The following is a 14,067-nucleotide window of genomic DNA, read 5'->3' on the forward strand; positions in this document are numbered from 1 at the left end:
GCCACTCTTTGTGCGCATACAGATTGCAAAAACCCATACAGTAGTGCATGTGCAAAACAGGCCCATGCACATCTCTGATTGGGGCTGAAAATCAGACCCTCTATGTGCATTAAAAGTTTACTGCAACATACTGAAATATCTGGAACAAAGATTGTGCATTCCTTCAAAAATGAACCTCCCTCCATATTTTCTTTTTTTGTAAACATTTAACCCTTAACCATTCTTACAGTTCTTTTCAGCTACAAACTATTGGGGATGGGATGGGTTGATGCCGTGACTGGGTGAATGAAACAATGCCTATTCATTTATTTTTGAATGTAGAACAGCACGAAGTCTAACAAGAAATCAACTTGATTTCAGCTAAAATTTCTCTCAAATAGTGAACTCTTTCAGGAAAGCTTGAAGCTAACTAACATGAAGATTGACTTACTCAGAGCTCTGCATAGAAGTTATCTACAGAGCTGTAGTTTTAGTACCTAGTTTATCAATGTGTGATTCTTCTCTGGCCTCTGAACAGATCATTTGGTTTTCAGTCATTTTTCCATTAGAACTATTTGCCATATTACAACAATAAATAAAAAATACTCTCCAATAGTAAAAACTACATAAAAATCCTTTTTTTTTTTTTCTTTTAAATTTTATTACAGTTTAGACTAAGGAACTATCAAGCAGGACTTTACATAGATCTTTGTGTGTATCATTTGTAAATTGCATGGAAAAGAGATGCGCTAAATGTGGAATTGAAATACAAATACTACTTTGTACTTGCAGATACAGTTCTCTTTCTAAAACTGCATTTAAACTGCTTCTATAAACTGTTTTCACATTGCACTAATTTCCATGTTAATCTATATGTGAAGACATTCTGTTTAAATTAAGGGCTTGTTTGTACAGGGGAAAATAGCCTGGAATAGCTATTCTGCACTAGCTATCCATATGGACACTTGGCAATTTAGTTTAATCCACTTTGGAAATGACTTTCATTGCTGAAAAAGAGTCCACACAGGAAGCAGGTGTTGAATAGCTAGTGCGCTTTCAGTTTACACCCTAGTTTATTTTGCAGTAACTTCCCTGTGTAGACAAGCACCTAGTATTTCATCCTTCCTTACCTCAAGTTAATCCTGATCTTTTTAGTTAAATGAAGCAATCTTACAGCATCTGTCTTTTCTATGCCCTTAAGAATTTTGTCTGCTCTATAACAACCCCTCCTAATTTATTGATCAAAGAACACAGATTGTATCGTACATTTTTGAAAGAAAGAACCAAAAGAAAAACACCCCTCCTTTCAATACCCTCTGTGTAAAAAAAAAAAAAAAAAAACAAAACCAACCAAAAAATAACCTTCTACAACTAATGTTTTCTTGATTAGTATTTATGTAGTATGAGCACCTTTATGGTCATATACTAATACTCTTTGCCATAGACGCATTGTTTTAAATTCTTTTGTATTAAATTGCATCCAGCTAATGTGACAAATGAAGTTGGTGTGATGCTCATCATCCAATCCATTTTGGTGCTTTCGCTGGCTGTTTTTGCTAAAACTGTTGGTGAAATATTTGCTAATGTTGATATTTAAATGACCATCAGATTAATTTTAGATGAATTCCAGATTACCCTGAGGTGTGAATTTTTTTTTTCTTTGCGTGCTTGTCAAGGTGTGCAAAGAGCAATGCTTGTTTGGACAGTTAGGTGTGATACAGAAAAATCACTTGTTTCTGCTTTAATAAAAGTCTTTTAGATTCTTTTTATGGACGAGCCTTATTTTTATTTTTGTCATGCCTTACTTTTCAATAGGAGACACATGTGTAAGCCAATCTCCTCTGTTTTTATAGACTTGTGTGAGCCTAGCTCATTAAAAATGTTGACTGGATGAAGTTTTTATATATATATAAATAAATAAATAAATAAATATATATATATATATATATATATATATATATATATATATATATATATATATATATATATATATATATATATATATATATATATATAATATAAATTACACACATTAATCTAGTTTAAAGAACAGTATTAAGGCTACAAAATCAAGCACCCAAAAAAGTTAGCAAGTGGCAGAATTAAGGTTGCCTGTGAAATCTTACTCAGCCCCCTTGCGTATACACATTGTGATACAGTCTCTAATTACATGATCTTATACTATGTTGTCCACAGGACCCTGCCCCATTTAGTGCACATGTTAACAGGCACCTACTGAATATTTTGTTTCATCCTCATTGTTCAATGTGTGGCCCTGGGCCTTATTTATTCTGCACTGTTTGAACCATGCTCTGAAAACAGAATTATTAATTTCCTCTTGGGCTTTTCTATGGTGTTTATCACTGTAGTAGGAGGGATTAGCCAACAATTTATATTCACAACACTTCTGTTGAAGATGAGGGGGTGGGTGGTATTGAGTCCCCATTTACAGACTGGGAAGGTAGCCCCCCCCCCAAAATCCATTAATAGAGTTGGGTAAAATTTTTCATGCAAATAGCTTATTCACTGAAAAATGCACTCTTGGGTCGACCAGAAACTAGTTGCAAATTTGACCCCGTAGCTTGTGTCGTGAAAAAGTTTTGTTTGTTTTTAGGGCCATTAAATTATTTCTATCTGCTTCCCTTCATAACCTTTAGCCCAGTGATTAAGTTTGATTCCCCATTTTGGAGCAAGGACTTTAACTCATGTCCTTCCCTGATTCAGGGGAGTGGTTTGAATCCACATTTCCTACCTCCCAGGTGAGTGTCACCAGGCTATCGAGTCATTTTCTCTTTGGCACAATGAATATTTACACATTTATAAAAAGAAAAGGAGTACTTGTGGCACCTTAGAAAGTGAGCTGTAACTCACGAAAGCTTATGCTCAAATAAATTTGTTAGTCTCTAAGGTGCTACAAGTACTCCTTTTTTTTTTTTGCGAATACAGACTAACACGGCTGCTACTCTGAAACCTACACATTTATAGGAAGTGGAAAAACATCAACAGGAGATATTGAAAATAATGCATTCCAGAATAGCCTCTTGTTTGGGGACTAGACTGCTCACCTGTCAGGGGGCAGAACCGAGTTCAAGTCCTTGTTTCAGAGTTGGGATTCAAAACTGGGTCTCCCAGACCCTAAATAAGTGTCCTGACCACTGGACTAAAGATTGAAGTGGGAATATCTGTCTCTCTCTCTCTCTGGTGGCCTGAAATTAATTTTTTTCCAATTTGCTGATTAATTCAGAATATTTCTAGAATGGAACTGAATATTTTTTTTTCAGTTTACTGGCTGAACCAAAACAAAGTCAGTTATTCACCCAGGTCTAGCCACTAATTCTGGGTGCCCAATGTGAGACAACTAGGACCTGACTTTTCAGAGTACTTAACACTGTATAGCACTTCAAATGTTCAATGGACAGCTCCTGTTGACCTGAGTTGCAGCAGTGCATGCTCAGCACTTTTGCAAATCAGACCCCTTAGGGGCAGCTCGACAGCCCAGGCAAGTGAGGCATAACTTAACCGAGAATTCCCAAAAGCTACAAAGTACATTATGCATATTCTTTTTTATTATTATTATTTAACTGATAAACGTATACAGACTTAAGGAGAAATTGTGATTTGATTTTAAATGTCACAATTCGCCTTCTCCAGCAGCCAAAGGCAATGCCAAAAAGTTCAAAGAATGTAGTTCTGCATGAGGCTCAAATCTTGGTATAGCTAATAGTGCTTCATGGAGCTATCTTGTAACTATGGCAATTTACCATGCCCAGGAATCACTTTATGAAGCATTGCTTTGGTAATCATGGCTTGGTGAGGTGACAGAAGGATGGTGGCAAAAACTTCCTTGCGGCAGGGAGTTGTCAGGGGGCAGGGATGCACCCTGTGCATCCCCAACCCACTCCCCATGGGATGGGCCCTGTACACGTGCACAGGAGCCAACAGTGGCAGCTCCAGCTCCCAGGTCCACCTGCTGCTGCTTCACTGTAAAGAAGATAAGCTTTTCATAGCTATTAAATTATACATTGGCTGGGGGTAGAAATAACTATTTTGTGATTTGTGCCTCACTGTTTAAAAAAAAGTCACCAGTCGCCATTTAAGCCAGGCGCACCGAAACTGGGGAACATACAGTTAGTGACTACTTATTTGTTTTGGCCTCTGGTGGTCACTTAAACATACTTGCGCTAAACTAATGACTTGATTGACTTGATTGTATGAACCATCTGGCAGAAGCAGAGATATAATCCAGTTCCCCAAGGCAACAGTCAGCTGCCTTAACCATGAAATCATCTGTGCACAGGCAACCTTAATTCAGGCAATTCCTAACTTTTGAATGTTTGACTTTGCAACCTGAATAAAGTTCTTATATCACAGTTTTTGTATTTTCATGGTTTTCTGAAACTGAAAAGACAGAAGTTCCATCATGTGGCATAACTGACACCCACATGGGTCATTAGCATGGTTGGAACACTTAAATCAACCATTCCAACCTCTGCCCTGTAAAGTAAAAGAGTATCTGACAGCAGTAGTAGATTAGAGAGATGAGGTGGGTGAGGTAATACCTTTTATTTCACCGACTTCTGTTGGTGAGAGAGACAAGCTTTCGGGCTACACAGATCTGTTCTGGCTGGGCAAGGAGTAGTCCTAGGCCCGGTCTTCTCCACTCCCATTCGTCCCTTCCCCTGCTGCCTGACTCTTTGCCCAGCCAATCCCAGTTCTCCCACTGCATCCAGGCACCTTGTCAAGATGTCTCCCTCCTCCCAGGCTCCTTCTCCCAGTATACTCCCCTGCCCCCACCTTTCCCTTCTGGTCTGGCTTTTGTCCCCTCTGCATTTGAATTGGGCAGCTTCCTCCTCCATATTGCGAGAGTCCAGAAGGGAGGCATTGAAAGCCCAAAAAATTCAGCCTGAGGTGGGCACCTGGCATGGAAAATTTCAGCCCAAACAGTTAGTTCGACAAAGTTGTAAGTAACTGCAAACAAGGTCTTGTAATGGGAAGTGTCAGGCAACTTTAACAAGAGGTGGCGCTACAACCCCTGCATATAATGTTTAGATCTGCGAGGAATCCGAGTCACATTTAAGTAAGTGTGTGTGAGATTTGCCTGTAATACAGGGGCAGTGATTTCTCTCTCTCTGTGTCTTTGACTTGCGGATAAGAGAATGAATGTGCCATTACTGATTATATTGAAAATCTATAATAAACTACACGTGCGTGCTCGTGTGCACATTTGTTTATTCTTGTGAATAGTTTGCATGGATAGAATAGTGCTGTGTATTTATATTACAGTCACATCTACTGACCCAACTGAAATCAGGGCCTCATTGTGCTAGTTGTACTAACACATAGTGAGAGACAGTTCCTGCCCCACAGAGCTTGGAGTCTAAATGAACAAAAGGTGGGAGAGGAAACAAACAGATATGAAGTGACTTGCCCAGGTTCACACAGCAGGTCAGTGGAACAGCTTAGAATGGAACACGTTTCTTTGTTCCCAGTCCAGAGCCCTGTCCACTAGATCACACTGGCTCTCACACTAACCTTGTATGGACCTTTACAAAGACTTGAAAAACAACAACCCCAAATCCAAAACTAAATGGTCCTGTCCTTGAGGCACTTACAATCTACATCAAACAACTTTAGACAATGAAGATGATAAATAAAGGAAGGGAAAGGTAGGAAGAGTTAAATATCTTGTCACTGATGACTTTCAATTCGGGAGTGTAAGTTAGTGATGGAAATCAAAATTAAAAGTTGGTTTTGGTTTTGAGGAGCAATTTGAGGATACTGAGTGCACTGGAAGAGGGATATCATTTGGTTAGGTGGAAGGAAGATAGATTTGCAGGGGGAAGTTATGTGAAAGGACATCTTCAAACTCACTGGCCTTGTTCCCCTCTTCATTGATCTTAGAATAATTCTCCATGGGAGGAGATGGAGATGTGGAGATGGTTCCGTTCTTAGACGGACCTATGTAGCCTGGCTGGATCAGGTACTCTAAATCAGAGTATTGACATGTGGGTTGAGACCCAAAATTGGGTCATGAGACTGTGTCAAAGGGTCACTTGGGAGCCTGGGTGTGTGTTTTCCCCTGGAGGGGACTAGGCCCTGGGAGGTGCGAGGTTGCAGATCCCACCCAGCGCTCACTCCAGAGCAGTGGCTCCGCTGGGCTGGCTGAGCTCAGCTTGACGCTCTGTGCATTGCATCCTTGTGCACGGTCACAGTGCCTCCGTAATGACGACGGGGAGAGGGGGAAGCTGGCAGGACCAGAATTAGAGTGAGTGGTGCAGTGACCCCCATATACCAGGCCACAATACAACTCTCACAAATCTGCCCACCGGGCCAATGCTGTGTGGTACTGCCACCTCTGGGGTGGCAGCACCTCAACTGAGGTGGGGAGCCAAGCCATGTCAGCCCTGCAGGGCAGGAGCAGCCACTATGGTATGCATGGTGTACTTACTTAGTACTTATTACATTACTGTGTATTATATAGTGTGGGTAAGAAATATTTAGTAAACCAGATGTTTTCTTGCATTAAAGATATTTATTGGATCGCAACAGGGCATCAAAGTTTACAAATGGGTCATGAGCCAAAAACTGCTGAGAACCACTGCTCTAGATTCTTCCTGCAGGAATATTTGGCTGGGTATGGGAAATTCCATGTTAATTTCCATGTTCCAGCACTCTGAGCCCTATCCGCTCTTTGATACTTGCGCTTGCATGTGAAATTGGCAGGTGATCTGGCCTTTTCTCTGGAAAACACAAGGCTGTGGATCTTGAAGCGTTGCTAGCCCTTGGAATGATACTCTGAGCATCACAATTTTGGAACCTCTCTATGCTTCTCATGATGGAAACTGAAGGCAGCTGAAGAATTTTAGCTGAGCTGTTACCATTCATGCAGCTGACCACCAGAGGCCTCTGTCCAACTAACTGAGCAGACAGCACTCTGGGGAAAGTCTCTCTCTTTTGCTGCTCTGTGCAAAGGCAGCATTTGTTAGATTTCTTTTTGCAAGCTGGAGCCCATACCTGCCTAGCCTCGGGTCCTGTCCACTTAGACAGATTGGAGACTGTTCCCACTGCAGCCTGGATTCCCTTAGTGAATGGGGCTGGGAGGATATAAATAAAAATTTGGAAAAATATTTATTTTGTGTCTGTTCTTCAAATGGCAGAGAGAAATCTTTGTATAGCGGTAGTGGGATCACCCAGGAGGAGAAGCCTATGTTTTTCTCCTGCCTGTTGCAGGCAGGTAGGTGGAGCCTGCCTCAAGAGAGGATAGTACTGGACTGGAGTTTCCCCTGGATAAAGGGGAGCATACTGATGTTGGAGGGGATGGTGAGGATGTAGAGGGTCAGATACCGAAAGGATATTATGCCAGTGGTTAGAGGTAATGAAATCCTTCTCTGGAGGAAGTGGCCTCCAACCCCATTTTTGTGAGCGTTTTCTGATGGTTTCAGGTTAAGGTTTTACCCTGGCACCTGTGTGCACAGAAATGGGGAGCGGGATGTCAGGAGGACTTTTCCATTGTGCGTTCAAAAGTCCAAAGTCCTGCCCAAAGAACACAGAATAAGTATTGCTTTAAATTGCATTTGTGGGGGAGAAGTCCCATGATTTTTGAGCTCTGGAGATTAGTAATACTGAGCCCAGCTATCCTTGTTATCCTCCTTTGCCTCATTCTCCGGGGTTTTGTACTACATGTAGACTTAAGATATGTCTACACTTAAAACACTACAATGCCATAGCTGCACTGCAGTAGTGCTTCAGTGTAGACACTATCATGCCTGAAGGGGTTCTCCCATTGCTGTAGTTAATCTACCTCCTTGCAAGGTGATAACTAGGTCAACAGAAGAATTCTTCCCTGACCTAGCGCTGTCTACACCGGGATTAGGTCAGCTGAGCTACATCTCTCAGGGTTTGGACATTTCACACCACTGTGAGACATAGCTATGCAAAAATAAGTTTTCAGTGTAGACCAGCCCCTTCTTTCGAAGTGTCTCTGATGGAGCTGAGCTTTACCAAGATGCTCGCTGGGATGAAATGTAAACATTTTTACCTGCTTTTTTCATCACAATTTTGAATTTTTCTCAACCAGCTCTGATTTCATCTGACTGCTCTTGTCTCTTACTTCTGTCAGTCTTCACTTTTGTCTTGTACAAAGTTGAGTGCTTTGTTAGAATTAAATGGCAATAAATAATAGTTGGGGAGGGACTCCTCACTCTTTTCTTTTTTTCTTTCTGTTAGGAAGGAGGGTTTATAACTTATAATGGCTTATGAATCTTTCGCATGCCTCTATTTTTGTGCAGTCTAGATCTTGCTTGTAAGCTTCGTCTTTCATATGAGCTGCTGACTAGTAGATTTCTGACACACTTGAAGCCCCACCCCTCTCTAGCTTCTGGAAGGAAGAATGGATTTTTTTTTCTCACTTGTCCTGCTTTTCACCCAAATTACATTTCCCCACAGAATTGCATTGCTGTTGTGACTGGGAGGTGTGAGGAAAAGATGTCTGATACTTTATCAGTCCTACAGCCTTTGTATTTAGGGGAATTTCTCCCCTGTAAATAACTCCAGTACCTGCATCTGGTGCTTCTACTCATAGTTTTTCCCTGCCAGATGCAGCAGCAATTTGAAACTGACGTGATTTTTTGACACATTCACTGCTGCCCACATGTTTCTAAATAACAGCAAAGAATCACTGCTTATATTTACCATAAATATAAAGTGTTCTGATCTGCTGCTGTTTGGCAAAAGTTCTGACCTGCAGCAGAGGATTTGCAGGGGTTTTTATGCAGACTCAGGATCAGCAGTGCATAAGTTTACACTCTTCACATTTGTAAGGTTTTTAAATGAAAGCTTAAATTGTACAGAAAATGATGGGTTAGGCCCCTATGAGTACTGGGGAAAGCTCCCAGGTTACCAGTGGGGAGTAGCCAGGTGGGTTTTCAAGCCCTGCTTATTATTCACATAGCACCAACAGCAGTCTAGGTGCTATACAGACAAGAGTCTGAAAAGTACTATCTCCTTAAAATTTGCGGTCCTCTTATTTGCCAGACATGTGATCAAAAGTGTGTTTAGTTCTGTCAATCTAGGCAGCAAAACTGAAACAACCATTCCTGGGTAGCAATGCAGATAGGGTTGCCAGGTGTACAGTTTTCGACCAGATCACCAGCTCGCAAAGGGACCCTGGCAGCTCCAGTCAGCATCACTGACCAGGCCGTTAAAACTCTGGTCGGCGGTGCAGCAGGGCTAAGGCAGGCTCTCTACCTGGCGTGGCTTCATGCGGCTGCCAGAAGCAGTGGCATGTTCCCTCTCCGGCTCCTAGGTGGAGGTGCGGCCAGACGACTCTGCATACTGTCCCATCTGCAGGCATCACCCACACAGTCCCCATTGTCTGAGAGCGGCTAATGGGAGTTGCGGGGATGGTACCTAGGAGCCTGAGGGGGGACATGCCGCTGCTTCCGGAAGCTGCTTGAGATAAGCACTGCCCAAAGCCTGCAATCCTGACCCCCTCCCGTGCCCCAACCCCCTGATCCAGCCCTCCAAACCCCTCAATCCCAGCCTGGAGCCTTCTCCTGTACCCCAGAGCCCTCACCCCCAGCCAGAGCCCTCACACCCCTCCTGCATCCCTACCCCGGACCTGAGCCCCCTCCCACCCTCCAAACCCCTCGGTCCCAGCCCAGAGCACCCTCCTACACCCCAGCCCCCTCAGCTGCACCCCAGAATCTGCACCCCCAGCCAGAGCCCTCACACTCCTCCTGCGTCCCAGCCCCTGCCACAGCCCTGAGACCCTCGTCCTCCAAACCCCTTGGTTCCAGCCTGGAACACCCTCCTGCAACCCAAACTGCTCATCTCTGGCCCCACCCCAGAGGCCCCCCCCCCGGAGCCCTTACCCCCCTCCCCACATCTCAACCCACTGCCTCAGCCTGGAGCCCCCTCCCGCACCCTGAACTCCTCATATCTGGCCCCACCCTAGCGCCCGCACCCCCAGGCAGAGCCTGAATGCTCTCCCGCACCCCAACTCCCTGACCCAGCCCAGTGAAAATGAGTGAGTGCGTGAGGGTGGGAAGAGCAAGCGACAGAGGGAGGGGGGCTTCAGAAGAGGGGCGAGGCAAGGTTGTTCAGTTTTGTGTGAGTAGAAAGTTGGCAGCCCTAAATGCAGAAGGTAACCAGTTATGATTATATACAACATGATGTGTACTTTTGATAAATTCATATTTGTGTGTGTATGCCATGGTTAAATAAAAGCCTTCCTGGCCTTTAGTACAGTGCATTTTAAATTGTGCAAGCTAGATACAATTGAAATACTGTGTTTATAGTAAGTTTGGATGTGATCACCTGGGATTAGGTCTCTAAGTACCAGAAGCCCTTAGGGAAGCGGTTTTTCAAAAGTGTTTAGTGGTGTCATAACTTGAATGGAAACGTATGGTAATACATCCACTGAAGTCATATTTGTTAAGCCAAAGTTTAGCACTTTCTAGACTCACACCCTAAAGTTTTACCATGTGGCTAAAACGCCACAAAAAAAAAGAATAAGAAGTAAACATTCCTCCGGAGGTGTGTGGTGGTTTCAGTTAGTTTTACTAAGGTTTCTGTGAAATTACACAATCCTGGAATAAAATACTTTGCTTTGTGTTTGGCTTTTTATCTTAGATTTCAAACAGAATTTCAGCAGGTATTTATACAAGCTGTAAAGACACATTGGGGCAGGCAGGCAGATGAGTATTGAAAATATTGGGTATTTGTTGTACAGCCACTGCATCGGGAAGCTTTGTGTCTGGAGGAGGTTCTCTTATTAATAATTCAAAGAATTTGGTACTTGAGCTATGTCAGTTCTGCCGAGCGTTATATAACTGCAGGTTCTAAATGTGCCGGATTATCTTTCAACAGACATTTGCTAGCAGTCTCCAGGACAAAACTGCTTTTAAGACAAAATTTCTTCCCTGAAGCTAATGGGGATTTTTCCTGTATGCTGTAAATACCCTAAAATAAATGGAGACCAGTGGTTTGAAATCTGTGTGCAAAATACACTAATGTACATTGGTGAGCAGCAGCAGAATGCTGTAAGACAAACTTTGTTTCCATCATTGAGAAATCCTGATGCTGTTTGAAAGGGTTTGATTCTGTCTTTGCAAAGAAAGTTTTCAGCTTCAGCAAGAAAAGCTTCAGATGTAAAGATAAGGAAAAATAGTTGAAGTGAGTACTCTGTATATGTTAGTTACATTTGTTTTGTATTAATCTATTTATACTGGTTAGTTAAGTTTGGGGTTTTTTAGGCTTGAAAAGAATCTGTTACTGTCTCTCTCTCTGTCACCTTGAATGTCAGTAGTGGTGAATTTGTATCTGTTTAATCAAATCAAAACTCTTGTCAGCATAGAGATCATTCTTGGTTATTAGCTGGTTATTAAAGAAAAACAAATTTGCCTATCTTTCACTACGGGCTTATATTTTAATATATGTATTTAACTTTTTCATAGCATATGAATATTTTAAATGGATAATTTATATGTGTTTTAAGAATCTAGGGACACTTGATTGCAGACATTACTATAATGTTTTTAGCTTGGTAGCTTATTCTGTGATTTATTTATTTTTTCAATTAAAATCAAACAGCCTCCTAACCACATACTCTAGGATGAGCATCCTTTCAGTCTACATTTGATACATATCATAGAAACTTCATGTCTTTCTTCCTTTTGTGACATTTCATTTAATAGCTGTCTTAATGTATAAAAATATAGGCTTGTTTTACTCACTAGGACTTTACCTTACTTTTTTCTTAACCCATTCTACATAGGTGGCAACACATGTCAACAGGCCATGCATGGTATCCTATGTGTGACTGCATGTTTCCCATAGTGCCATCTAATGTAACGGAAAACCCTCAAACCTCACAGAAAAGCTTTCTTAAATATGACCTGTACACTGGGTTGAGAGATCCATCAGCTTTAGAATGCTCCAAAGAGACTATCTTTGAGATATTTGAGAAAGGGATATTGAACACACACTTGTAATGCCAGTGGATTTTTATTTATTCTATATGTGGATTACTTGTATGTTGCAATGTTGAAGAAATAAGGAGGTGAAAAAGAGGGTAGGGAACAGAACTAAGCAGAATATAAATACAATATTGGTGTCAATGAGGCTTGGGAATTGTCTAATAGTTGTAGAGCCTTGCCTGTATAGCCAAGATGCCTACCATCAGTACCATGCTACAGCTTACCTGCTTTGCTTATCAAAGGTTTATGATTAAATTGTTGAGTGAACTGTCTTCCTTCACAAGAATATTATACGGCTCATTGTAAACAAGGGGATCAGTGCAGTGTAATTTGCAAATTGGGTCTGGTTCGAGACTGGGTAGAAGATAAACTAAGTGTGCTCATTTGTACAAGAACAGAATTAACAAGAAAATGTTGCAGCACAACAGAGAAATGTTGAGAGAATGCTACAGCATTTTTGTCTGCATCCCTTACCCTTTATGTTGTAGCATTTATTTTGTTACTCTGAAAAGCACAGAAGATATTTTGAACAGGGAATATAAAGTTATGTTTGCTTTCTTGCAGATGAACTGCTATGGCAGGAAGTTAAGGCGGACAGGACCTGAACAGCTGAACAGTAAAAATGACTTGGTTTCTCCACCCCAGCGTTCCAGGGTGAACGGCTGGTCTTTACCACTCCACACCTTTCAGTTTGTTGCTCTGCTGTTTTACACATACCTAGCCATTGTAGGATTTGGGATCTACATACCTTTGCTTCCCCATGGATGGAAGTATGCTGCCTATGCTGTATCCTTTTTTTATTTCTTCTCCTTCCAAGACATGCTCTGCATAGGTTCTGGGTTAAATTTACATATACACTGCTTATGCTATCAATAAGGGTTAGTGCATTAGAGGAGTGGAGTACGTTTCCCCAATTGTATATTTAACCACACTTAGTGAGGGTGGTTTTGTTAGTAGTTCTTATATAAAAAATTCACTTCCAGCAAAAGACCCTATTTAAAAAAAAAAAAATCTGTCTTTGCCAACTAATATTGGATATGACCCCAAGCCCATTAGTCAGTGTGAGTCTATCCATTGACTTCAGTGAGCTTGGATCAGGTCATTGATGTGAGCCTTGTTCTAAACTATGAGCTGCTCAGCAGTCAGGTGCAAGGCTATAGATTCTCCACTGCTTTGAAGGACTCTTTGGTGTATTGATAAACACTCCCAATCATACATCTCACTTCAGTCCAGAGTTACCTACCTTCCACAGAAATTTGGTGTTCCATCACTTTTTTTTTTATTTTTGGAAAATTATTTACATCAGAAATAAAGAACCATAAAACTATTTATGGCAAAGGAATAATGGGCTAATGTGATCCTTGGGTGTATAAAGAGGGGAGTAGTGAGTACGGAGTAGGAATAGGGAGCTAATTTTACATCCATGGATGGCATTGGTGAGACAGATGCATACCTCCCAACATTCCCGGTGGCTAACAGGGACAGATCCTGCCCCAGGGAGGATGGAATGGGAGGCCCAAGGGGAAGAGTTGCAAAGCAAACCCACCCCACACTTACTCTATAGGAGTGGCTCCTGTCTTATGGGGCTGACTGGGCTCAGCTCCAAAATTCTGAATGAGTGTCAGGCTCAAGGAGGAAAGGATCTGGGTAAGGCCTGTGGGAGGTGGGGGTGGGAGCAAGGAGCAAATTAGAGAACAGGGAGAGGATTGCAAAACAACGGGAGGGGAAGTGGGTTGCAATATGTGGAGTGGGGAGCCAAGCCCAGCCATGCTCCCCCACCCCCTGGGAAAGGACATGGGGTTTTGTAGGTCAAAGCAGGATATCCCACGAAACCCAGGGCTGTTGGGAGGTCTTTAGATGCTAGAATAGTCTGTCTAGTTTCAGTGTCCACATTTTAATAAGGATCCTGAAGGGGGTGCAAAAAGGAGCCAAAAATTATTTGAGGGCTGCAGAAAACTCTGTACAGTGAGAGATTTAGAGTTCAATCTTCGTAATTTCTTAGACTGAGAGGTGTCTTGATTACATAAGTACCTTCACAGGGAGAAAATAATGGACACTGACTGGCTGAAGGACTCTTTCACCTAGCATAGAAAGGCATAACAAGAACCAG

At 42.1% G+C, this 14,067-nt stretch overlaps 1 protein-coding gene across 4 annotated transcripts in view; it reads left to right on the top strand.

The window, feature by feature from the left end:
- Positions 1 to 14,067, top strand: part of LOC119852235 (palmitoyltransferase ZDHHC11-like) — a 91,462-nt gene that overhangs the window by 28,499 nt on the left and 48,896 nt on the right. For all 4 annotated transcript variants that reach the window (XM_038393360.2, XM_043508554.1, XM_038393359.2 and 1 more), the window contains exon 2: positions 12,522 to 12,743. In XM_038393360.2, coding sequence (XP_038249288.1) covers positions 12,522 to 12,743 — 222 coding nt within the window. The remainder of the gene's footprint in view (positions 1 to 12,521; positions 12,744 to 14,067) is intronic.

Source organism: Dermochelys coriacea, chromosome 2, assembly GCF_009764565.3.
Source record: "Dermochelys coriacea isolate rDerCor1 chromosome 2, rDerCor1.pri.v4, whole genome shotgun sequence".
Taxonomy (NCBI): Eukaryota; Metazoa; Chordata; order Testudines; family Dermochelyidae; genus Dermochelys; species Dermochelys coriacea.